This window comes from Abramis brama (assembly GCF_963993115.1).
Source record: "Abramis brama genome assembly, chromosome: 4".
NCBI lineage: Eukaryota > Metazoa > Chordata > Actinopteri > Cypriniformes > Leuciscidae > Abramis > Abramis brama.
Window position 1 is genome coordinate 56092260 of NC_139966.1, and position 26131 is coordinate 56118390.

Genomic DNA, 26131 nt, shown 5'->3' on the forward strand with positions numbered 1-26131 from the left:
ATTTTCTCAATAGCAGGAATATATAGGCTGCACTTTAAACAGCTATATGACTAACCACAAACATTTTACAAATATTCAAATATGTCAGCATATTAGAATGATTTCTGAAGGATAATGTGACACTGAAGATATGTACGTGTACTGTATATTCAGATCCAAAACTGTTTTTACAAAATATATTTTACAATATAGCGGTTTTCTTTTTTTCATCAAATAATTGCAGCCTTGGTGAGCATAATAAACTTTTAACTATTCCAAACATTTAGATGTAGGTGTAATTTATATACTACACAGAAAGACTAGATATTTATCTGCAATCATTAATATCAGTAAACATAGAGCTTTCTATAGAAACACTCCTCCTGCAATGAATGTGTATGATACAGATGTTTTCTGTGCTCTGTTTTATTGTCTCATTAAATAAAATTAAAGGCAAAACAATGTGATAATATTGATAATACTGAATATTTACTGTACGACATCTGCCATTATTCCTTAATATTTAATTTTCTTATGGCATAACTTTCCTGCCAAATGTCTTGACTTTAGGGTGTAACGTACCGCTATATTATCTATGAATAAATGGCCTGTATAACCAGCAAGCATTATTTCATATACATGCATAAACATTGCAAATGCCAAAAAAATTATGATTCTAACATTCAAACTACACACACAAATCCAATCTTATTACACGTTTCAGCTGATGTCCCCTTTCACCTCTCAGTCTTAATGCATGGTACGTCTCATCAAAAACAGCTGTAAGCTAAATCGCAGCTTAACATTTATGAGCCTTTACATCGTCCCCAGTCAAATAAAGAGTGTGTTTGAATGCCAAAAACGCACTCCGATCCAACATAAACAGCCTCCACTGCTTTCAAACAAGAAACAACAAAGTTTCTTATTTCCTCCTGCTTTTGTTTGAAATATAAACAAAATAAGAATAATATGAATAAGCTGGATTTCCTCCAGATTTGAGGAGAGAAAGAGTCAATTTCACAATGAATTACTTTAAAAAAAAATATAAAAAAACGAAAAAAATGATTCATTAATGAAAGATGAGCCAAAACCAATGGAACTATACAGAATAAATGCATTTTATATTATACTTTTTTCTCTCTCTTTCTTTTCAAGACAATCTTGCCGATACATGCCTAGAGAGGTTCATGCCGTTCAAGTCATCTAGTGCAGATGTTACTGAACCCAGCGACTCCTTCAGGAAATAGTGAATCATTCAACAGCACAGTTTCACTTCACTCACCCATATTGACAAATCCAATGTCCACGTATATCTTGGCACAGAGAGACCCCAGCAGGTAACCGCACACTGGGCCGATGACCGATATTGTCTGGACACATCCTGATACAGATGATACATGAATTGATTAGTTGCGGATATAGTCTGGACTGTTTACTGGGAAAGGCAATGCTCTCTAGGAAAAACAATTAATACCAGGAAGCCGTTAAAGGGCAGAACGGTCTCAGTCACATTTATGACTGAATTTCACAGTACACATTGTTTCAAAGCAGCTTTACAGAAAATTATGATGTTAATGTTTATAATATCTTCATGCCTTATAGTTGCATTTAGCAAATTAGAGCTGGACAATGATATAGATACATTTTGCAACAAGCAATAATGCAATTGAGATTTGCTAAAACATATTGCTTTACACTAGTATGCTGAATGTATGCGGATAAAGCTGGACATACTTATTTTTATCATGACAACTCTTTGAAGATTTTTAGCATGGTAATGGATATGACTATGTTAATGTGTCTGCTACGCTGCTATAATATACAAAATAATAAATAAAAAAAAATCAAGCAGTTGAGATTTGCTTTAAAGCTTATATAACTTTACGTGAGTATAATTATGTATGCGGGTAAAGCTGGATATAATATTCAACTTTATATATAGAGCTGTGCGATAATACAGTTTACATTTAGCTATGATTTAAACAACCATGCAACTGAGATTTGATATATAGTATATATATATCTGTATGTATGCAGGTAAAATAGCATGTGCTATACTTCCCTAACATGCATTCATTTTTTGACAATATAACAAAGTTGAGATTTACTATATTGTACATACCCCTTAATGTGATTGTACTGTATTCAAGTAAGTTTGGAAATACTTTTAGTAGTTGTATGATTTTTTTTAATGATCTTTATTAATTATTAATTTGAAGTATTGTATTAAACAATGAAGCATTAAAATACCATGCACATATTATATCTGTCCAGCTAAGGTTACTCTACTTAATGTCCGTCACGCTGAAGAGCAGGATTAAACTGTTCAAACACAGATTTAGATGTACCGATGTAGAAGGCTGCATTTTCCTCCAGAGCGTGATCATCGATGTATGAGATTCCCAGAGGTTGCACTGGGGTCTCGCCAATTCCACGCAAGATATTCCCCAGGAAAACGTAGATCCACATGGACAACCTGGACTCGTGTTCGCAACCTGAGAAAGGGGGAAGAGAGGGTGAGAAGACTTCGCAAATGGCAAGAGGCATTTCGAGGAATTGACACGTGACAAAGATACCGAATGAAATGAGACAGCATAAAAAACAAATGATAGATTATTATTATTAGAGAAGCATACACAAATAAGACTATGAAACCATATGAGGCTGTAGACTACAGTGATACCAGCATATGTTAGTCCCTAACAGGTATCATATTTAGTTTAATATTTATCATTTTTCAATCTAACCGAAGCAGTGGGTGTTAATGTACCTGCGCTCGGGACTGAAGAAGTGCTCGGACCTGTGGACAGAACGCTAGCAGAACTCATTGGACATGGGGAGAGGATACTGGTTGAGTTCACTGTCGATCGAATCGATGTTTCAAACTTGTAGCTGCATATAAAACATCAACAGTTCAGTAGCAGAAATCAGAGACCATGTCACCTGACAACAATACGATTTAGATTGATGAAACTTGAAAGGCATGTATGTGGTGGATATTTTGATCAGAATGCATTTTTTTGCAACAATTATGAAGACGAAAAAGGGTTTCACTTTATTCCGAAAGTCCACTTTAGACATTAGTTATATTTGCAACAACATGTGACATACTACATATAATTTCTGCAACTACATGTCGACAAACTCTCATTAGAGTACTAGTAGACTGTTAGGATTAGTAGAATAAGTTGACATGTAGTTACTTACAGTCAGTAGAATGTCTGTTGAAGAATGTCTAAAGTGAACTATCGAGATAAAGTGAAATAAAGATTAGCTTTGATTAATAAATGCTGTAATAGTATGGTCCATTGTTTGTTCATGTAAACTTATGTTGTTAACAAATGAAACCTTATTGTAAAGTGTTCCTGAATAATAATAATACTACTCATAATGATAATTCCTAAAAGTCAGACTTCTTGATTAAGTAATTTGTAACAAAGTAATTACTTTGTGGCTGCTAAAACAGTATTTTCTATATAATATGAATGTGTGTAGCATGAATGTAATCCGGACATACTTTTTGACTACTGTTTTATGAATACTGTGAATTTAGACAAACTACTTTTTTCATAAACCGTCTATGATATAGCAGTATACAATTTCAGATGCAGCCATGCTGTTGACAAAAACTAAAAAAAAAAAAAAAATCCAGTCGTAGCATTTTGGGTAGCATAAGCTGAACACTTATAAACTAAACTAATTTGTATGAGATGAATCTGCAGTATATTACAACTTACACCTGAACAAACAGTGACGCAAATGCACAGGAGATCGAAATATGCTAGTCAGACTGAGCGATTCAGATTTTAAATAGGCTATTGCCGTAAAAATGGGATGCAATATAGGATGTGTCATTTCTGGAAATTATGCACATCAAAAACATGACCTATATACAAAACATTAACATTTAAAACAGCATTTCAATTCATCACGGAAATTGCACTCGAGTCACTTTAATCAGGTAATGTTTTCGAAGAGCAGCATGAAAAACTCGAACCCTGGCACACTCTCAAAGTTTACAATGCATGTCGATTTACAAGGATAAAGTTAAATATGAATGAATAGAGCATGGTCATAAATTCTGATATATCAACTAAAAATATTTCCTTTTATGCAGCAGATTTACGATGCCAAGAAAGACATCTGATAAAGTAACAGCATACAGCGACAAACACATACTGAAAACGACTCGATGGCATTTGTGGTCAGGGACTTTAACAAGATCAAACTGGATCCATGTGACCCTTCAAAAACAGCTCCCTGTTAACAGCGGAACAGCTTGAGTCGAGGCTGACGTGACATCACACATATTTTCACATTCACAGATGAGACTTACCGTCCGATTATAAAATGGGGCAAGGCAATTAGAAAAGTCCCTAGTGACATCAACAGGCAGCCGATGGCGATTATCTTCGGACGGTGAAGTTTGGCACCAAAGTAACTCACAAAGGCGATCACTAACAAGTTACCTAGGAGCGGAAGACGAGAAGAACTGTTCAGACAAACATTTATGATGTGGAAAATTGAGTTTAACAGGCTCCATAAAATGGATTGTTTCTTAGAAAATCCCAAAAAATCAGCTAAAAAGCATGAACTAAAGTAAGCAACTAACCTCAATGCAAGTGTATGAGGAGGATTGTGTCACCATAAGGATGGCACTCTTCAGGTTTATGTTATTGTACAGGGGGTTTTAAACTCATGTTAAGATTTAATCCATGACTGAAGCATGCATGCTCTTCATAATACAGCTCAGGAAAATCGGCTAGTCATACACTGATTATTTGGTCATTTTTGAGATCACTTAATAACTGTGCTCAATTAACAGAGGAGCTGATCGCACTTATTGTTTCATGATCTACTAATGGATAAAATATGGATATGATGGAAGTAATATGCACACAAAATTGTTCTTATTTTACAATGTCAGTCAAGTGCCCCTAATGTGCTATTTTACAGCTTTCTAATTTTGTTTGCATGCGTCCAAGGTCAAAAAACACTTTAATTTTCTCATATTACAGATTGCAGAATCACCTCTTTCCTCAGTGTCTGTTAGGTTTGATCAAGGATTCAGTCTCTATAAACCCTGCCTTTCCGAGAGCCTACAGTGTTTGAGGGTTATACAAGACCATAGGCGGGCATTGTACAAATTTGTTACAAAGGAGGAAGTAAGACTGAAATTACTGACGACTCATTTCAGTCAGTTTAAAATCGTTTTTTTCTTTCTTTTGAGAGACAACGCATGTGTCTCATGCGTAATCAAGGAAGTCTCATTTCAGAAAAGTAACCATTCTAAATTTAATATGCATTATTTTCCATTTCCGAAAGATTTTGTGGATATTGAGTAAACGCTGTAAAATAAGAGCAATTTTATGTGCATATCATTTGATTCTGTCCATCAGGCAATAAAACCCCAATATTGGCCATTCACCACTGATATTCACCTATAAATGGGAGTATCCGCTTCACAAACTCTGAATGAACAGATGAATGAATGAGGCATTTATATAGCGCTTTCATATGTTCTACTGTACACCCAAAGCGCTTTACAATCACATCAGGGAATCTCTCCTGAACCCCCACCAGTGTGAGCATCCACTTGGATGATCGACGGCAGCCACAGTACAACGCTCACCACACACCAGCTATAGGCTGAGAGTTCACAAACTCTGACCATGACGCTTCCCAACTGATTTCTACATGATTGACCTCTTTGTCTGTGAGGAACATTTATTGGCAGAATTATTTGGTTTCGGAGATTCACGGCTCCATGAACAAAGGTCTTTGTGAGGACGATTATAGCGCAGCTCTGGAGTTCAGGGCATTTCATGGATTTAACGGGGACGGGGATTCTCAGACGTTTAGACCATGGCTCAGTTTATAAGGAGGTCAGTCTAACCAAAGAGAAACAACTCACCCAAACATTTACAGAACACACACAGCAGCCTTTGTTCCGCGGGTTTCCCGAGCACTTGTTGATAACAGGGATGGAAGACAGAGTCGAGAGAGTGATGCAAACTCTGACACATGATCCCTTGCTTTGCTGTGCTCCTCATCCCGTTGCCATGGCAACACTCCTATGGAAACACTGGCTTCTAGGGCCACGCGAGCTGCGGATAAGCAGTGTGAGCTGGGTTTAGCCTCGCTTTCACTACCCTAGACTACGATTTTCCATGTGCAAAGATGAAAAAAGTGCAGAATCACATATTCTGATTAAAACCAGCTCTGCATCCCTTGACAATAAAACAATCAATTTTTATTATATTTTACTGGCCCTTCCCTGCACATCTGCAAAGCTAGAAGCATTAAGCTATGAGATTATAATTATAAATGATTAAAAAATGCATTCATATTTATTTTTTATTATTTGCATTGCATCGCAATGGAAATATTAGAAATAAAATGTACGCATGTGCATTTTAAATAGTAAACTTTAAACTGCAACAGATTTGCGCTGAAGACTGTGCTGTGACCTGTTAAAACAGTTTTGCAGTTGCATAACTGTCTGATCTGTCGGACCACTGCACTGCGCAGAGGACGACAGCTGTAAATTGCAGCACACATGGTGCGTCTCAGTGTTATTTCGCACTGAAGAGCGGTGCACAGACACAGAAAGGCTAGATGAGAGCCTTGGCAACTGGTTCGCGGAGGTGACGGGATCGAAACGCAGCTGACGCATGAAGATCCGGTTCTTACCCATTTCAAAGCTGCCATCAATGACACCTATTAAGTAACTGGGGATGTCGAAGCGTCTTTCCAGCTGAGTTATTGTGCTTTTCATATAGCTCCCGGATAATGCCTTGGCAAAGTAGGCAAAGGACAAGGCCACGAGGAACATCTGTAATGAGACAGAGACAGAGAGACAGTCAGATGCTGCATGCAGAACTCGCACTCTCCCTCATTAACCTATTTTTTTTTTTTGACATGGAAGCAACTCTTCATTAATATGCATTTAAAATCATAGGGGATAAGAGAACTGGGGTGGGAGTAGAGATGGTGAGATGGAGAGAAGGGGGATGCATTTCTCGAGCTGCAGTGCATTATGGGTAGTGGGACAAAAAGCGGATTAGGAGAGCTTATGTCACGCTCTTGAGCGATGCTACTGCATTCAACAACAGTGACTTAAGCCTCCATGAGCAAAACAACAGGAAAAATGAGTCGCTGCTCATGACTGTTGCTGGGGTTTCTGGGCCAAAATCATCAGCATTCGCAGAGGTTTCGCCTCGGCACAGCGGTGCATCTTCACTCTTGTGGGATTTCCCGCACGCATGCACACTCCCTGCATCCAAAATTAATAATCAACGGAAAGGTGGAGAAGTGAAGGGTGAAGAAGCAGAAAGAGAAGGGAATAGAGGAGACTATACAGCTATACAGTCGTCTTTCAAACACACACTTGACTTTTACGTGTAAAAAAGGCAGAGCTTGAATCACTTTTTGAAGCTCATCAGAATAAAACAATCTTCATATGGCATCCCTTGACTATATTAAAGTCTGTTTTCTGTAAGATTTTAGGGTTATCACTATAAAATAATAATAAATAATAAGATTAAATAATAAACATTTGTATTTTATTTAGCATATTTATATACACTTTTTAAAATGAATACTTAAATTCAGCAAGGATGCATAAAAAAATGATCAAGAGACAGTAAAGGCATGTTTTTAAATGCTATCTCAAATAAATCCTCTTGATTTCCTGATCAAAAATGTATCATGTTTCCACAAACATTTTAAATAGCATAACTGTTTTCAACATTGCTAATAATAAGAAATGTTTCTTGAGCATCAAATCATCATATTAGAATGATTTCTGAAGGATCATGTGACACTGAAGACTGGAGTAATGATGCTGAAAATTCAGCTTTGATCACAGGAATAAATTACACTTTACTATATATTCACATAGAAAACAGCTGTTTTCAATTTTAATAATATTTCACAATTTTTTTGTGGTATTTTTAATCGTACAGTAGAAAACTTATTTTAAATTGCAATATTATTTCACTGTTTTAACTGTGTTTTTGAACAAATAAATGCAGGCTTCTTTCAAAAACATTACAAATCTTACCGGACCCAAACGTTTCCATCACCCGTAGATCCTCAATGCAAAAACACAAACACAGACCATCACAACTTCAATAAACTGACATGTCTCACTTAATTGATATCACTAAACCAGGAAGTAGACCAAAGGAAGCATTAGACGGTAATGTAACAGATCTAAAGATGCCTTTTCTAACATCTAAATCAATCAATCAATTAGCTGAGGATGTTCTCTGCATCACTCTCTTAACCAAGTTATCGCAACTTTGTTCTGGGTCATGCAACTCTGCGTCACGGCTAGTCATGCTATACTGTGTGTTCTTCGACTGGGACTCGAGCACTCACATTTCTGAAAGATTTATGGTTACTTTGGGCTACAGGAGATCGTGCAAACCATACTGGGATTTGGAAGGCAGGCATCTAATGTCGAGTGAAGAAAGAGTAAATTAGCATGAAAGAAAGAGAGGGAATGTGAGAAAGCGTGCCTGAAGCAAAGTTCTCCGCTGATGAGACGCTCAGAATAGAAACACTGCTAAAAGGTGACAATCACCTGTCCATTGGCGGTTTACCAACAACACGCACAGAATATCAGCATAAATGACTGAACAAATCAATGCATGTGAGAGCAGACACCTCAACCAAAGGTCCTATTATCATGAACATGTGTCTATCACTGACTTCAAGTTCTCATTAATTTACAGCTGCACTGTCAATACAGTGGCACGTGCCTCATCTCCTTGGAGCGCAACTTAGATCAGATTACTCGTGGGCGCAGTATTCTGACCGCCAGCCAACAGCAACACGTGCTCGCGACGGCCTCTGAGCTAATTTTCAGCTTTTACAACAGTCCAGAGATTTCCTCACTCGAGAGCACATGGGTCCCTTCGTGCGCTTATGGATTTCCCAAGCATGCGCCGAGCGCCCGTCACGCACTGACACAGTGTCTGTAGTTTACGCTCCATAGCTCTTTCACAGCAGTGAACTGAACCCCTTTGTGCATTGACAGTAACATATTATAGCAGAATATTTGACTTTATTGTTTCCTCACTTTTTGACCTGTGAAAATGTCCATTATCTTTTCAGTCATCTGTGATTACTGGACATTCATTTTTTACAAATGTTATTAAAAATGTGTTAAAGATTTTGTAAGCATATTGCGTAGTTGTGCTTTTGTCATTTGTTTTAATTGTGATAACGCAATGAAACATGGCAAATTTTGCGGCCAAAAGTTTGTTTTGTTCGTCCCTCATATTTACTATGTTTAAATATTTTCCTCATATTTTGATGGTTTAATTGAACTTGTAGGGTTATTAAAAAACAAATATCCCCTCTGGTCACTACAAAGTATGTACTACTGTATATATATATATATATCTCAGGGTTATTATCATTAACATAAACGCAGGTTGTATTGTGAACAGATGTGGCATATGACACAGTGCTGCCCACAAGGCTACTGCTCCTACATAACAGCTTATTTTAATCAGTTCTTTTGTCTTTGGGTCATCATATTTCTCACAGATTTCTGGTCGTAAATCAGATACAGAAAGAGTAGCACAGTAAAGATTACATTTATATGAATGCATTAGTGAGAGAGCGATTGTGTGTGAATTAATTCCACATGGCAGCATCTAATAGTGCAGCTGTGGGTTTTAGTTAAGAAATATATGCTAGAACATTTCAGTTTCTAAGCTATTTTTTTGATAAATCACAGAAAAGTGTCGACAATACATTTCCGTGCAACTGAATGTTTCTGTGTGCGCAAGATCTGCGCGTGATGTGTGAGCTATGTGTGTGCGCGTTACAATGCAAGCACACATTAGTTTAGAACGGCGATTAACTTACGTGTACAATAAGCCTTTTAAAATGTGCATTCTCCCGATCAATTTGTCTTGTTGAAGTATGCTTGAAGTCTCTCAGAGTATGCATTTATTTGTCATTTTTACTGTTTGATTTCAAAGATTTATTTTCTGTTGCGCCCTCTATAGGCCATAACCAGCGACTAGTCGAAGTCAAGCTTAAAGCGTCATGGCAGACCATTAAAGTCCACTAATCGACTAGTCTGTGGAACCCTTATTAGGAATACTTTTAGCTGTGTTGCTATGTGTCTTGAGTCAGCAACTGAGTAAGCTAACACTCTCGCTGCATCCGAATATGCCTACTTCCATACTATATATAGTATGTGAAAAACAGTAGTTCCCGATCAGCAGTAGACCGATCAGTGTATGACGACAAAGTATCGTGAGAGCGATTAGAGAGCAGACGGCTCTGTTTGCTTTCGCTTTGCTCTTTGTACTTTGATGTCTAACACCGATAGGTCTGCGCTTTGCCGCTTCAAGTTGAACACACCTTTTACTATCCCATGAGGCCATGGGAGAGTATTTGTGAATGGCAGTGAAGCGATGCAACTGATGCCGTAGGTCACATGACATGTCGAATGTAGTATTTATACGGCACACATTCATACTGTACAGAACATACTTTTTTTAATGGTCACAAATTAACTATCAAACCAAATGTAGTACCTACTATTCAGCGTGTGTCTAGGGCGCCACGCTTATAATAAACCCATCCAACATATCTGCACATTTTTGACATGACTTGCCACAAAAATGTGAGGCTGTCTACACTGGTGTCAGGGTTTTGCAGGTTGAAGACGAGGAGACAGGATTTCAATACATCTGGTTTATTTCCAAACACAGATAACATGAACACTCACACAGACCTTGACACTACAACGACCGACCAAGACTGAAGGAACACACAGGGCTAAAATACACAAGGAAACAGATCAGGGAAATTAGACACAGCTGGGGCAAAACAAACGAGATAACTAAACGAGGTGATTAACAAGGCACAGGTGAGACAGGTGAATTGAAGACAATGACAACACAGTCCAAACAAGAACGGAAACGTGACAACTGGACACAAAGTAAACAATATAAACTGGTTCATTTGTCTTTCTGAACGGGTTCATGATGGTGCTGTATGTTATTAAAGACTCAAATGACGCATCGCAATGCCCCATTCACTTTGACGAATCACCTGTTTTATATTTGAAGGTCTAAACGCAGTGATTTTTGGCTTGCACTTCTGTAACTGAAGCAGTCTTTTCCCATGCACCGTGTCTGTCATGGTCTCACACCGGCTAACACCCTCTGACTCCGCCAGCTACAGTAGCCACGCCCCAAACCCTCAATATAAGTTGAGCTGGAAAGTGATTGACAGATCTAAGCAGACCACTCAAGTTCAGATGGTGTCTGGGAGGCTCAATGTTTACACTTTTGTGGGAGATGAACCCTTATGGCATACTAATAGATGTCAATGAACCGTAAACTGGGATAAGAGAACGCATTTGTTCTTTCTGTGTGCCCACATGTCCTTAAATTTTTTACTGATTGTGACAACATTTTTGATTCTTGTGTTATTTGGAGAAAAACTTGTAGAGCATTGAAAACTCTAATCGGCTTTACTATAAGGGTCTCTATGGGTGCAATTACAATACCTTTATTCATCAGATTACTCTGCGTTCCTGAAGCATGCAGATCATTTCTGAGATCAGACCTCAGGCTAAAGCAAAGAATTTGGAAATCAGAAAAGGCCTCCGTAAAGGTTTATTGGAGGATTATGATCAGCACACATCTAAGATGTAATTTACCCTACTCTGCGTGGTCTCTTTTCTTAGAAACGGCCCTTTCATTGTGTTCGTCCTGAAATAATCTGATTCTAAGCAGCTTTTACACTATTGTCTCATGCTAATTTAATCCCAAGCAAAAACAAGCCCTTAATTCAGATCGCATCCGCGTGTGCCAAATCTTAATGTTTAAAAAAACATTTTATGTCACTAATTAAGAGCTGAGCCTTTAGAAAGCTCTCATGGCTAGTCTGGGAACTCAACAAAAGCTCTTTCTGGACACAGAAACACTCACACCCAGAGGGTCGGCGGTTTGATACACAAAACAAGTCAGCTGATAACATCTTCTGCTATTGCTGTTATGCTCTTTTAAAGGCATTTAACCCCTTAATGGCCTAAGGGTGACGATAGTCAGAATGTGATTGTGTGTGTGAGATCTTGGATTTCTGCCATGTAGGACTCTCTCTTACTGAATCTCTTCGCTATCGTTTGATGTTAAAGCTATGCCGAATAGTGTTTACATTTACAGTACATTTAATCATTTAGAAGACGCTTTTATTCAAAGCAACTTACAAATGAGGAGTGCAGTAGAAGCATTTAAACTAATAATAGGACAACAATATGCAAGTGCTGTGACCCTTCCCAGTTTAGTCTAACGCAGTACACGTTACATTTTTTTTTAATAAAAAAAAAAAATAATATATATATATATATATATATATATATATATATATATATATATATATATATATATATATATATATATATTTATTATATATATATATATATATATATATATATATATATATATATATATATATCACTGATTCTTGAGAGTCGGGACAAAACACGTTTTAAAAAACTTTTTAAAAAAATACACACTATATCAATTAGAGTTATATGTTTCTGCAGAGAAAGGTCTTAGCTATTTAACCATGTAAAGGAACAGGTTCTAAATAAAAACACATTTTTAACAAATAAACATGTTTCCCTTCAGAACTGGATTTGTGTCAACTCCGTCAGACACACTAAAAAATATACAATTTAAATTCTTCAAATCCAACAAGAATCTAAAGTTCTAAAGTATATTGTAATAGTGTTTAGTTACTCTGATATGTAAAAAAAATCCAATATATAAACTTAATATCGCTCAGCCCTACACTGGCTTCTCATATCTCTATCTCTGTCTCTACATATAAATATATATATTAAAGTGCTGGCAAAGTTACACGTTACACAATAATAAGCAGACCACTGCCTGCCCATTATCTACAAGTCAGATGCGTATGGTTAAATAATGTAATGCATGCTATGTATGAGCATTTATGTGTAAATAAAACCCTGAAATAACAGTTTAACTCTTCACTATATTCACAAATAATATTATATTCGCACATTAAGAGGTTATTGGTGGATTTGTCAACTCCGTCAGCTTACAGGTCAACTCCGTCAGACATAGAACCTGACGGAGTTGACGTCTGACGGAGTTGATGTAAGGGCATGTATTTTCCTGCCAAAATCTGTATTGTACACTGCAGCTAGGTAGTTTTTCCTCAGTTGCTAGCTGTCCTAATAACCTCACTAAAATGCCTAAATTCAGTCCACTATGGTTTAAAAAAAAGTATCTTAACAGAAAGATGGTATTGACATGGTGCAGCTGTGACCATAGGAATATTGACATTGTTTGTCTAAAATATAAAAAAATGTCAAATGTACCAGAGCATGTGTGGTAGTGCTGCATTCACCACAGGCAGGGAGATGAAAAGGGGTCCTCAGGGATATAGCTGACCATGCTATTTCCTGATTTAAAGAGCTTTATGAAAAAATCTGACGGAGTTGACAGAAACTGAGGACACAACTTTAATAGGCAGATTTTTATGGAAAATATTGTTTGATGTTCACATAATGCATTGTTTTTTATATTTATACCCCTTATTTTTTATTTGATATATATGTTTTCACAATTGTAGAGCTTTTTTAAAGTTTTTTGGGATGGTTAATATTGTGACCTCTTGCTGAGGACAAGTGCAATAACATGGACCTTCTAACCACAGACCATACATTTAAACAAATTTTCCCCAAAAAGATAAAAAAGTTTATTCTAAAAATCAGATAGGTATATACAATTCCTTTAGATTTAACTTTGTAAGTATGTCAATCATGATGAATTTCTTAATTTTTAGCTATAAATTAGACTTTTCTATGTGGGACATGTTTTGTCCCGACTCTCAAGAATCAGTGATATATATATATATATATATATAATAGAAAAGAAAGTGTTAAGTATTAATGGTTTAGGAATTCATCTCTCATTCCACTCAAAACAAAGCAGATATGTCACTAAAATTGTGCTCCTGCTCATGGGTGTAGACAATGAAAAAAAGAGAATGTCCTTCCATCTGCTATCAAACAGTAAAATATGGTTTAAGCTATTGTAAAGGTTCCAAATTTTGTTTTTGAGTCTCCTACAATTGGTTTACATGCATCCAAGGTCAAAAAACACTTTAATTTTCTCATAATATACATTGCAGCATCAGCTCTTTTCTCACAGTGTCTGAAACCCTTTGATAAAGGTCAAATTACCCAGTCTGTTGTGATTGGTCCACTCTACTCTGATTGGTCATATGGCCCAGTCTGTTGTGATTGGTCCACTCTACTCTGATTGGTCAGATGGCCCAGTCTGTTGTGATTGGCCCACTCTACTCTGATTTGTCAGATGACCCAGTCTGTTGTGATTGGTCTACTCTGCTCTGATTGGTCAAATGACCCAGTCTGTTGTGATTGGTCCACTCTACTCTGATTGGTCAGATGGCCCAGTCTTTTGTTATTGGTCTACTCTGCTCTGATTGGTCAGATGACCCAGTCTTTTTTGATTGGTCTACTCTGCTCTGATTGGTCAGATGACTCAGTTTGTTGTGATTGGTCTATAGCTTACAGCGTGATAGCCTCATTACATTACCGTATCTGAATTTCAGCTCTAGATCTTCCTCAATACTTGATACACAGTAATACGAACAGTAACAATGGCGTCGATTTTACCATATCAATCTCATCCTTTGGAAGTTCATGCAAAGTGAATTTGCTTTCACATCGCAGTGACGACAACACAAACCAAACTCTTCCAGTCTCAGCTGTAGTGCTTGAGATCATATCCTAAAAAGCATAACTGACCCTTCGCCAAGCCCCGCCCTCCTTAGTTACTGTTGCTACGCCTGTCAAGCTTTTGCGCCTGGCACGTCTATTACAGTATGTATGCACTGGTTTCAGACATTCCTAAGGAGATAATTAGTCATTTTTGGCGAACAGGTGAAAATATGAGAGAGCAAGACTGCAGTATGCATTCGAGGGCTATATCCACGACATAATATGCAAACGATTAGAGAATAATTTCATCAAAATTGAAGCTAAAGCCTATACTGTAGGTCCCAGCTCAAGCAGCAGCCGCCTCATACGCTGACCATTCAAATGGGAAACACACAAATTGAGGAACAGCTGTTCATGCACAGCAGGGTAAGTGAAATGTGAAAATATTCTAATATTTATAAATCAAACAGCTTATCCATATGTATTGTGGAATAAACACAAGACATTAGCCTGGCCACTTTGCAATGATAACATTCTCCCGCTTATATTTGTAGTGCGCCAGGCTAACGTTACTGCTCACACGTCGTGGGTCACATAAGTGACTACTGTTATGAACTGATTAAGTTTGCATACCAACCTCTTCCTTGGAGATCTCCGGCAAGCCCCCTGATGTTCCCTCCTTTTACGAACTACCTTTTACTTTTACTAGAACTAACAACGGGAGAGTCGCGATCGGATTGGGGGTAACGTTACTGGTTTGGCCGTCGATTAACAAAATGCTGAAATATATTTTTAAGTAACGTTAAATTATGTCAGTGAGCCTCCGTCTTGCCTTTAATCACACTGCTTGATCCACGAGCTGGACAATAACTTTATTCTAGAGCTGCTATAAAGCCAAAACACTTTACTTTAATTTCCTATTATCAATGTAAAGCTGCTTTGGAACAATCTACATTGTTAAAAGCGCTATATAAATGAAGCTGACGCCCGGCATTTCTCCCCTTGGGTTTTAGGTTTCGGGAAGGGAACAAAATCCACCACCCCGTCCAAACTTTTAGGATACCGTGTATCAGATTTGCACAATCCATACGCACAACGCTTCGGCATGTTTCCCTCGCTCGAAAGCTTGCCAGACCTCCCGCGCCTAGTTACGGTTGCTAAGCCACGATTGGCCTGTGGCGGTTTTCGGGCGTGGCTTAGCGAAGGGTCAATTGGGGCACTTTAAATTACATTTAAATTTTTTTTTTTTTTTTTTAGAGTAATGCATAGCGTAGTATTCACAATAAGACTAATAATGTGTATTATTAAAGTAAATTAGACTGATTTTGAATTCATGTATAATGAAATTAAATAAGCAATTTACCTGTTTTCCACAACAAACAAAAAAACTGCTTGTGTGTGATTAGCACTGTATGTTTTCAAATTTAGCTTGAGTAAACCTTTACATTATAACCTTACAATACTTCTAAAAGGTGCACATGACTGCGTGTCTTATACAGAGAGTTCATATAGCTGAATGGACCTTCTGTGGCCGCATTAGTGTTCATGACAAAGGAACTGCTGAGCATGACTATCTCGTTATTTACATCGTTAGCTATAATCATCTCATCAGGAGTGCTGGCTCAAATCCCTCTCTGTTCTCAGACCTCAGCTCTTCAGAAGAAGATTCCACCACAAACTGAAGCTAAATCTTGTTTGGACCCAAAGACGTCACAGTGCTTCAGGCCCTCAAAGCCTGTTACGTGTAAAGCGACTGACCAGCAAGCTCACAAACATACCAGCGCTTCTCCTTCAGGAATCAACACTCCGCTTTTATTTGTTACAATTGAGTCCACCAGAAAATAAAGCTCATCTTGGTGTTAAAGTAAAGAGATTTACCTTGAGGCTTGAGCAACAGGGCCTTGGGCCGTTCTCCGGTGACCGTCTCTCCTTGTTTGGCAGGTCCATCCTCCACAAGATCTCGTTTTCTTTAGGTAACGTTTCTCTATTGCAGTTTCTTGGCATTTATGCATGCAGCCCTGCAAGAGACACAGTTTGCATATGTGTGTGATCCATTTCTCCCGACATAAGGCGCTTTTCAAGCAAGAATAGGCTGTTCTCTTTACAGGTTTAAATAGAATTTGAGAAAACAGTACAACTTTGGCACGGTGCGTTAAACAAAAGTTCTGAATTCAGTCATTTCAATGCAATTCTCTTTCACTTCTTATAGACTGATTGAAGTGACAACTCTAAGAATAGCAGCGGAAAGATCAGCTCCCTGGAGAAACGTGCCACTATCAGTGGAAAGCATTTTCTGGTACAGGTTTCAAATGCATGTTTGAATTGTGGAAATCTGGGGGAACAACAAAGTTAAAATGATTCCAATATTGCTGAATTCAGAATAACTGATGACCCGTACAATGAAACCTAGTACTCAAACTCGGTGTGCAAACTTTGCTATCATGTAAACAAATGCATGCCCTGTGCTCATATTGTCTAAACCCACAGACATTCACTCACACACTATTGTACCTTATATCTCACTTTGGGACATTTTAATCTCATTGAGATTAAAGAGAAATACTGAAATGAATGAGTTTGTGCAATGCATGCTCTATAGTTTCTGTAGGATTGAAACTCGCAGCTTTCTGCCGGTCGACAGAACTGTCATCTCACAACTACTACTTTGTTCTTCCTTCTTATTCTACAAGGTATAGCATTAAAAATTAATAAAACCTGTGCCCTAACAGCACTAACTCTTAAATACTGACATGGAGATTGAAAGATCCAAAAGATTTATTGGTTATAAAGCAAGTAAGTGACTGTGCAGCCGAATCACACAAACATTGAGGTTCTTTCGACAAAGTTATGACAAAACTCTCAACTACAGCAATAACTAAAGTGGCAACTTATGTTATTGATTCTTGATTAAAAAAAAGAAGCCAACCAAGATCCAACTTTTGCACAAGAAAGTCCTTTATACCTTGCATATATAAGCAACATCTATAAGACTTTCCAAAGTCTCTTGAACCTTATAGACTGGTAATTTATCTATTCAAGCTCTGATTGTATATTCTGATTGAACTTGATGAGTCATTGAGCGCAGCCAAGTGCAGTAAATGAAAAAACATCAACTCAACTAAAAATTACAGAGGCGGCTTTATTTTAATTAAAAAAATATATAATTTATAATTCATTGGACATATAAAGCATGCAGGGAGCTTTACTTAAAAATATTGCAGCTTTCTTCACAAGTTGACTTATTTACTGCTTTTCTGAGTCACTACACATCATAAAGGGAGGAACAGTTCCTCTGAGTTTAGGTCCTCTTGAGCAAGGACACAATGGTTCATGAATCAGCTCTTTGTATAGAGACAGACAGTTAATTGGTTTGACTGATTTATATATTATATATATATATATATATATATATATATATATATATATATATATATATATATATATATATATATATATATATATATATATATGCATCCAACAACATCATTACGCCACAGAAAAAAAGTTCATTCATATACATGTATTTAAGCATTTAAGGCTTAGACAGTCAAATGTGTGACCATTTATACACAAAACTACTTTGCAGAAATATAACACACACACACACACACACACACACACACACACACACACACACACACACACATATATATATATATATATATATATATATATATATATATATACAGTGAGGAAAATAAGTATTTGAACACCCTGCTATTTTGCAAGTTCTACCACTTGGAAATCATGGAGGGGTCTGAAATTGTCATCGTAGGTGCATGTCCACTGTGAGAGACATAATCTAAAAAAAAAAAAATCCAGAAATCACAATATATGATTTTTTAACAATTTATTTGTATGATACAGCTGCAAATAAGTATTTGAACACCTGTCTATCAGCTAGAATTCTGACCCTCAAAGACCTGTTAGTCTGCCTTTAAAATGTCCACCTCCACTCCATTTATTATCCTAAATTAGATGCACCTGTTTGAGGTCGTTTGCTGCATAAAGACACCTGTCCACCCCATACAATCAGTAAGAATCCAACTACTAACATGGCCAAGACCAAAGAGCTGTCCAAAGACACTAGAGACAAAATTGTACACCTCCACAAGGCTGGAAAGGGCTACGGGGAAATTGCCAAGCAGCTTGGTGAAAAAAGGTCCACTGTTGGAGCAATCATTAGAAAATGGAAGACGCTAAACATGACTGTCAATCTCCCTCGGACTGGGGCTCCATGCAAGATCTCACCTCGTGGGGTCTCAATGATCCTAAGAAAGGTGAGAAATCAGCCCAGAACTACACGGGAGGAGCTGGTCAATGACCTGAAAAGAGCTGGGACCACCGTTTCCAAGGTTACTGTTGGTAATACACTAAGACGTCATGGTTTGAAATCATGCATGGCACGGAAGGTTCCCCTGCTTAAACCAGCACATGTCAAAATGTCTTAAGTTTGCCAATGACCATTTGGATGATCCAGAGTCATGGGAGAAAGTCATGTGGTCAGATGAGACCAAAATAGAACTTTTTGGTCATAATTCCACTAAACGTGTTTGGAGGAAGAAGAATGATGAGTACCATCCCAAGAACACCATCCCTACTGTGAAGCATGGGGGTGGTAGCATCATGCTTTGGGGGTGTTTTTCTGCACATGGGACAGGGCGACTGCACTGTATTAAGGAGAGGATGACCGGGGCCATGTATTGCGAGATTTTGGGGAACAACCTCCTTCCCTCAGTTAGAGCATTGAAGATGGGTCGAGGCTGGGTCTTCCAACATGACAATGACCCGAAGCACACAGCCAGGATAACCAAGGAGTGGCTCTGTAAGAAGCATATCAAGGTTCTGGCGTGGCCTAGCCAGTCTCCAGACCTAAACCCAATAGAGAATCTTTGGAGGGAGCTCAAACTCCGTGTTTCTCAGCGACAGCCCAGAAACCTGACTGATCTAGAGAAGATCTGTGTGGAGGAGTGGGCCAAAATCCCTCCTGCAGTGTGTGCAAACCTGGTGAAAAACTACAGGAAACGTTTGACCTCTGTAATTGCAAACAAAGGCTACTGTACCAAATATTAACATTGATTTTCTCAGGTGTTCAAATACTTATTTGCAGCTGTATCATACAAATAAATAGTTAAAAAATCATACATTGTGATTTCTGGATTTTTTTTTTTAGATTATGTCTCTCACAGTGGACATGCACCTATGATGACAATTTCAGACCCCTCCATGATTTCTAAGTGGGAGAACTTGCAAAATAGCAGGGTGTTCAAATACTTATTTTCCTCACTGTATATATATATACATATAAACATTTAAAAATTGATATATAAAATATTTTGATTTTGTAAAGTTCAATGATTTTGAAGTAGGTCTATAATGAGTATTTAGTTATTAGTATGTCAAAAAGCAGAAATTAAAAAACATCAACTCTGCATTTAATCATAAAAATAATACTGATTTTGAAATCAAAGCCTTTCAGGTATCAGCTCAAATATTTAACCAATGCACAACTTTCTCTAGAATTAATGCATTGCATTTATCTCGAAACTGCGAGCTCGCATATACATGATCAGACGCATGAAGGTAAACAGTCTGGAGAATGGATGTGGATGAGTGGTCATGACAACCAGTGCGCAATTGCGTCTAATTAACCAGCAGCTGATATGAATCCACGCCAAACCCACGAGTGACCACAGGAGAGAGAAACATCTCACAGACAGTCCGAGACTGTTGAATGAATAAAATCCATTGCACAGCCTAATAAAACCTGAATGTTTGCTATAAAACGCATTAGTCTCCTGAAACCAGACGAGCATGCATAATTAAAAGGATGCTAAAATAATGGTTGTTGATATAATTAATATGTCAGTGGTGCGGTAATTATGATGCACATCAAGTCTGAATCGTTCCAACTAATCCAGCAACCAGCACAAACACACGGCAGTCCACATGCAGACCTACTTTTAACGAGCAGATGTTTGTTTTCTCCTCTTCTAACACGCGCGCCACCAGACCCATTTTAAACCATGTCATGTCTTGTGCGCAATGCACATCCATAATTCGTAAGCAAGAGATGAATTAGGTCAAAATATCTTATGCCCGCGTGTGTCTTATAAGAGCAGTTGCTATTACTCACCAAACCAAACAGTTTATATATCCGATCCGCGTCCCGGTCTCGTCTTCTCTTGGTTGTTATACAATCTATGGATATGTAAGTATCCCCGCTGGTCCAGTGTGAGTGTGTATGGAGCAGATCATATGTGTCAGGTGGTTTTCACATGGAAAGAAACTTCCCACGGGCTGCCGGTCGGAGACGAGGAAAGGCACTTGGTCCTAGAGGGGTTTCCCAACACTTCCACTCACATCAGATTCTTTCGCTTTCAGCTCGACGTGTCCAAAGAGTTGAACCTTTTTGACGTCGAGTCCATATGTTTTTCCACAAGCCTTTCCTGAGGTGAGAGTTTCTTCAGCTTGACGCGGCTGGATGGATTGAGCTGAAGCACGTGATGAGCGCGCGGAGTCTCTGGATGATCAGATCATATGCGTAAAACGCGCGCGGATCGTTTCATCACTGTTTTAATGAAACGGTTACACTTTATCATAACTTACCTTTTATTTATTTTTTACAAACATATGATTCCAATTAGATCAAGTATCAATCCGTACACATCTAATGATCTGTTTAGCCTTAGATCACTTGAGTGAATGAAAGTAGCCAATTTCCTATAGAGACATTTGATCATGATTTACATTAGTCATGCTGAAAATGCTTAACCCTTTGGTTGTGGCTCTCTTTTAATAGCTCAAAAACATACCATTGAAGTACAAGGTGATCCTTAAAGATTTTGCTTTTTTTTTGTAATTGTATTACTTTGTGATAGGCTAAATCAGACTGTCTGATGCGTCATTAGAAACGTAATTTATCACAAAACTTGAAGTGCAATTGTGTAAGGATGCCTGTAGTTGCATTTTTTTTTTTTTTTTTATCTCATCTATGTGACAATGCAGTGTTATCACTAATTCTAACGTGTTGCAAACAGACACTTTCAATCTATGTGATCTTGTTACTTAGGTCAGTCTTTAAAATTAACACAATCTAACAATTTATGGAGATGAGCTACTTGCCTTGCTCGAGTATCCATGCACCTTTCAGGAAAACCGTGCCTGCAAATCAAAAGTGACATCAACGTGACGTTACGCAAGAGACAGACAGATTCTGTCAATGCCGAAACAAAATGTCAAACTATCTGTGCAAAGTCAGTCATTGCTCAAGAACACTCGACCTGCATTTATCTGTTCCTGTGTCCGTCCTCCTGTATCCAGATCAATTATACCGAGGCCTGACTTCCAAAGATAAACATTTCTGAAAGGAATGGGTGGCCTTTCCTGAGGTACACACACATACAGATCATATTTATCCACAGCCGGAAAGATTTTGTTATAGCCACATAAAATATTTACAGCTATACTTCTTAGTAATAGTCATTTCATCATTATTTTAATGGGATGTTATTTATTCAGTCTTACAGCCAATATGGAGTCCTCATATAACACGTTTCCAGGAAAGGGTGGATAAAGGAGAGACAATGCACATTCCCTTGTTTCCATGGAGATGACCAAGCCATAATATGACAGTTGTTATAACCTTCTGACTGTGGATTATACACATCCTACTCTTGCTGATACGTGGCTTGTCCATGTAGACTTGAAAGACACCCGAAGGATAAAGCCATTAATGGACAGCTCTCTGCATTTCTGATTTCAAATCTGAAATGAATGACGCAAACCATTATGGTATTAAATGCACTGCCCTTCAATGCAAATGCACTTCATCATATATATATATAATTGATAACGATTATGAAATGCATTGCATGTTTAAACATTGTCAGTCAGAAATGGGATTTTTATAAATGATAGATAAGCATGCATTCAGCCTTTATAGCATAATATAAATAATATGCTAAAAGTGCTTCCAATCAGCAGATATTACATATCTAATCTGAGGGATTATGCAGTTAAAATATAGGCCATCATATAAAAAAATAGAAATGACGATCAGCACAAGAAAAAAAAAAACATTTTAAATTCAGTTTGAGGAATATTTGATGAATACAATTTGATCTTATGGGTAAAACACATGTGAAAAAATCTTTATCTTAACAAGGTGGTACTTTTATGGACATTTCTTAGAGTGTCCATTTGCTCATTTCTCCTTCAGTAATTTCAGAGAATGACTCATACGGTGTGACTGGTTTCTGTGCGGTTTGATATAACGTAGGTGTCAGGAGTATAACTGGGCTAAAATTAGACAAATCCATGTCAGCACCAGATCCTGGATTCTCTTTACACAGACATGACACAAACTGTTGGTCGGCTTTGAATGATTTTTGGTATTAGTAATCTGTTTGTGGTTCGTACTTGCTCGGAAAAAAAAAGTATGGCAGAATTCTTGGCCTGGTATTTCTAATAGGATTTTACTAATCCATTCTCGCCCGTTGCAGTGGCCTGTCGAACAAACGGCTACTTCAGCTCTGTATTCTTGACATGGTCCTTTAAAACTGGGTTAACCCATTTACAGTATCATTGCTATATTACAAAACAAGTACAGGATAATCTATGACGTTAGAATAATAATTACAGCTGAGAATAGGAATAATGTGTTAATTGTCTTGACTCAGTTTAATTCTTGCATCAGAGGAAACTCAATGGGTTCCTTTGAGGAATAAACACACGGCAGGGCATCTGTATTTGTGCAATCTCAACTAAAAAGGCTCCATGAAGACAAGAAACAACTGCTTTAGCTGCAACTATGACTGTCTTGACTTCACACACACAACACAACAAGCCCTCGAGTCCTTGAACTGATTATATGCACACTACAGAGATAAAGCGTACCACCGTTTGCATTTGAGGGCCACGTGTGACGTCATTTCCAGATATAAAGAAGGTATTTTTGTGCACAAAAGATAAATCTCAAATCTCGGCCATGCACATGAAGTCAGGCCGTCCAACGATTATTTGAATGTCCTTGGTTGCGCCTCCTTCTTCTGTGAATTGGAATAATTAAGCAGAAGAATAATCTGTGATTAATGAGTCTTTCCTGGAAGTTGAGACGAAGACCTCCACCCGTGTCACCTGCAGTATGTGCACAGGAGAAGCTTTTATGCATCACTTATGCTCCTAATGATCTTGATGAAGAGGGAGTTGTGTGCCAGACACATGACTCATTATTTGTAATCAGCACAAGCCCTTCTCACTCCCCCAGACGAGAGATTGGAAGACTTACATTTTCTATCGAGGCGAATGTGTCCGCTTGTGTAAGAGCTGCGGTCAAACAGAGTGCGTGATATGTGATCTTAATATGCTCTTGTGAAATGGATGCGTAATCAAAGTATTGCAGAATGAGATCCTCCGCTGATCATAAAAAAGCTTGCCATATTAAACCAAGGTTTTGGTTTTTTCGAATACAAGTCAATGGTAGCCCTGTGCACTTGAATGAGGGTTAACAGAAATGATCCCAAAACCCAATTCACCCTGCCAACTGATTTGCGTATAATATTATTAATAATTACGTAAATTAGCAATACTAACCAGCAATACTAAGCCATGTCTGGTTTACATAAGTTTCAAACAAAAAAAAGGTTGTTTAAATGTAGATCATTTGGCTGTCTATTCAAATTGTTATTTTAACCTGAAATCATCCTGACTAGAGTCAGCATGAATTGATATACAAAAACATGAAAATGTGGATAATAGAATTTTTTATAGAATATTTATGCATGATCTAACTTGGGTCTATTTTTGTCCAAAATGACTAGTCATGACTTTACATAAAATGTCTATACTAAGTGTAACCTAAATTATATTTAAAAGAACAAGTGCAGAAAAAGTTTTTTATTAACAATAATATTATTAATAAAAATAATATAAATAACTATGAAGTGTTGACCACGCCCAATATAATTAGCAAATACTTTAGACAAGTATCATTTTTAATCTAAATTACTGTCCACTATCCATATCAGTCTTAAAAATAAAGGTTAACCCGTTAATAAAAGAACCCGTATGATCATGGGTGATATGAAGAACATACAGTATAATAAATCATTAACCCCCGGTTTCACAGACAAGGCTTAAGTCTAGTCCCAGTCTATAATGCATGTTTGAGATGTTTTAACTGAAAGCAACTTGCACTGATATATCTTAAAATACGTCACTGCCGTTGTTTTGTCTCAAGATGAAAACCAGTAATGTTTTTTTTCTCCCCGAGGCAGGTTTAGAAAATGTCCTAATTGAACTAAGGCCTAATCCTGGCTTAATCTAAGCCCTGTCTATGAAACCAGGTCCAAGTTTTTTTTTTTTTTATCTTTACAGAACCATTCAGAAAAGAAAAAAAAACACTGACAAACCTTTACTTTTAAAATATACATGTTAACGTGACATTCATTGCAAACTGTTAGAGGGTTCTCGAGTGTCTCTCTGATCTTTCAGGACGAGCGCTCATAGGGAGAATAGCAACGCTGCTGAATTTGTGCGTTTAATTTGTAAATCTCCCTGACTATGGAGTAATGGAGGCCTAAGGCTTTAAACAATCCTTTCTGAAACCTGTTCCAGTCTCATGGGCTTTAATACAACCACCTGACTGCAGACATTTCTTTCCTCTACAATCTTTATCACTGACACCATTAGTCTATACAATGTGCTTGGTTTGCTAAATACTTTCAGATCATGGCAAAATTTCAGATTTTGCATCTTGTACTAATGTCAATTAAACTGGCTGTTATGGAGTAACTCCTTCAAGGCATGTCTGTCAAAAAGTCACGTTTACAGAAATGCTTAAGAAAGCTCTATATTTCCTTACCTTGCCTTTCCTTCTGGTTATTTAATACATAAACAATCTGATTCAATAGTTCAGAAAGTCTTACCTCCACTACACTGATTACAGCAATCTTTTGTCTCTATTCTAAAGCCTTTGAACAATTGGCTAGGAAATACTGTAGAACTATGACTTTAATATAATGTGATGTTGGAATACTGTGTTGCACTATTTTGCATTTTTGAACAGAAAAAAGAACTTGCACTGCCATAGTAAGGATGAATAGTTATAGTTAAGAGTTGGTTCTTAACCAATGCACATTAACCCCTATATATATGATTGATAGTAACAATGATACTTGAGCATACACCACTAATAAATGAAGCTGAACCTACAGGATTCCCACTGTTTTCATGTCAGTCAGTGATGAACATTGTCCCAGCTACATGCTGCAACAGGAGGATTGACTCCTTTATTGATCTGGATTCTGATGTGGATTAAGCAGGTGCTCCAATTAGTGAAAGTGCTTAAGACTTCTCACACTGGTCAGAGAGGACGTGACGGACGCTCTTGAC

General features: G+C 37.5%; 1 protein-coding gene across 3 annotated transcripts in view; it reads right to left on the minus strand.

Annotated features, from left to right (window-relative positions):
- slco1c1 (solute carrier organic anion transporter family, member 1C1) overlaps positions 1-22002 on the minus strand; it is a 30936-nt gene extending 8934 nt beyond the window's left edge. Inside the window, exons 1-7 of one of the 3 annotated variants that reach the window (XM_084113022.1) lie at positions 20874-22002; positions 16616-16755; positions 6673-6814; positions 4316-4448; positions 2750-2871; positions 2328-2474; positions 1262-1360 (exon numbers count right to left, since the gene is read on the minus strand). In XM_084113022.1, coding sequence (XP_083969148.1) covers positions 1262-1360; positions 2328-2474; positions 2750-2871; positions 4316-4448; positions 6673-6814; positions 16616-16741 — 769 coding nt within the window. In that variant the 5' untranslated portion in view covers positions 16742-16755; positions 20874-22002. Of the gene's footprint in view, positions 1-1261; positions 1361-2327; positions 2475-2749; positions 2872-4315; positions 4449-6672; positions 6815-16615; positions 16756-20873 lie in introns of those variants that run through there. The other 2 variants (XM_084113023.1, XM_084113024.1) reach the window with 2 other exon arrangements.
- Positions 22003-26131: the final 4129 nt, after the last annotated feature.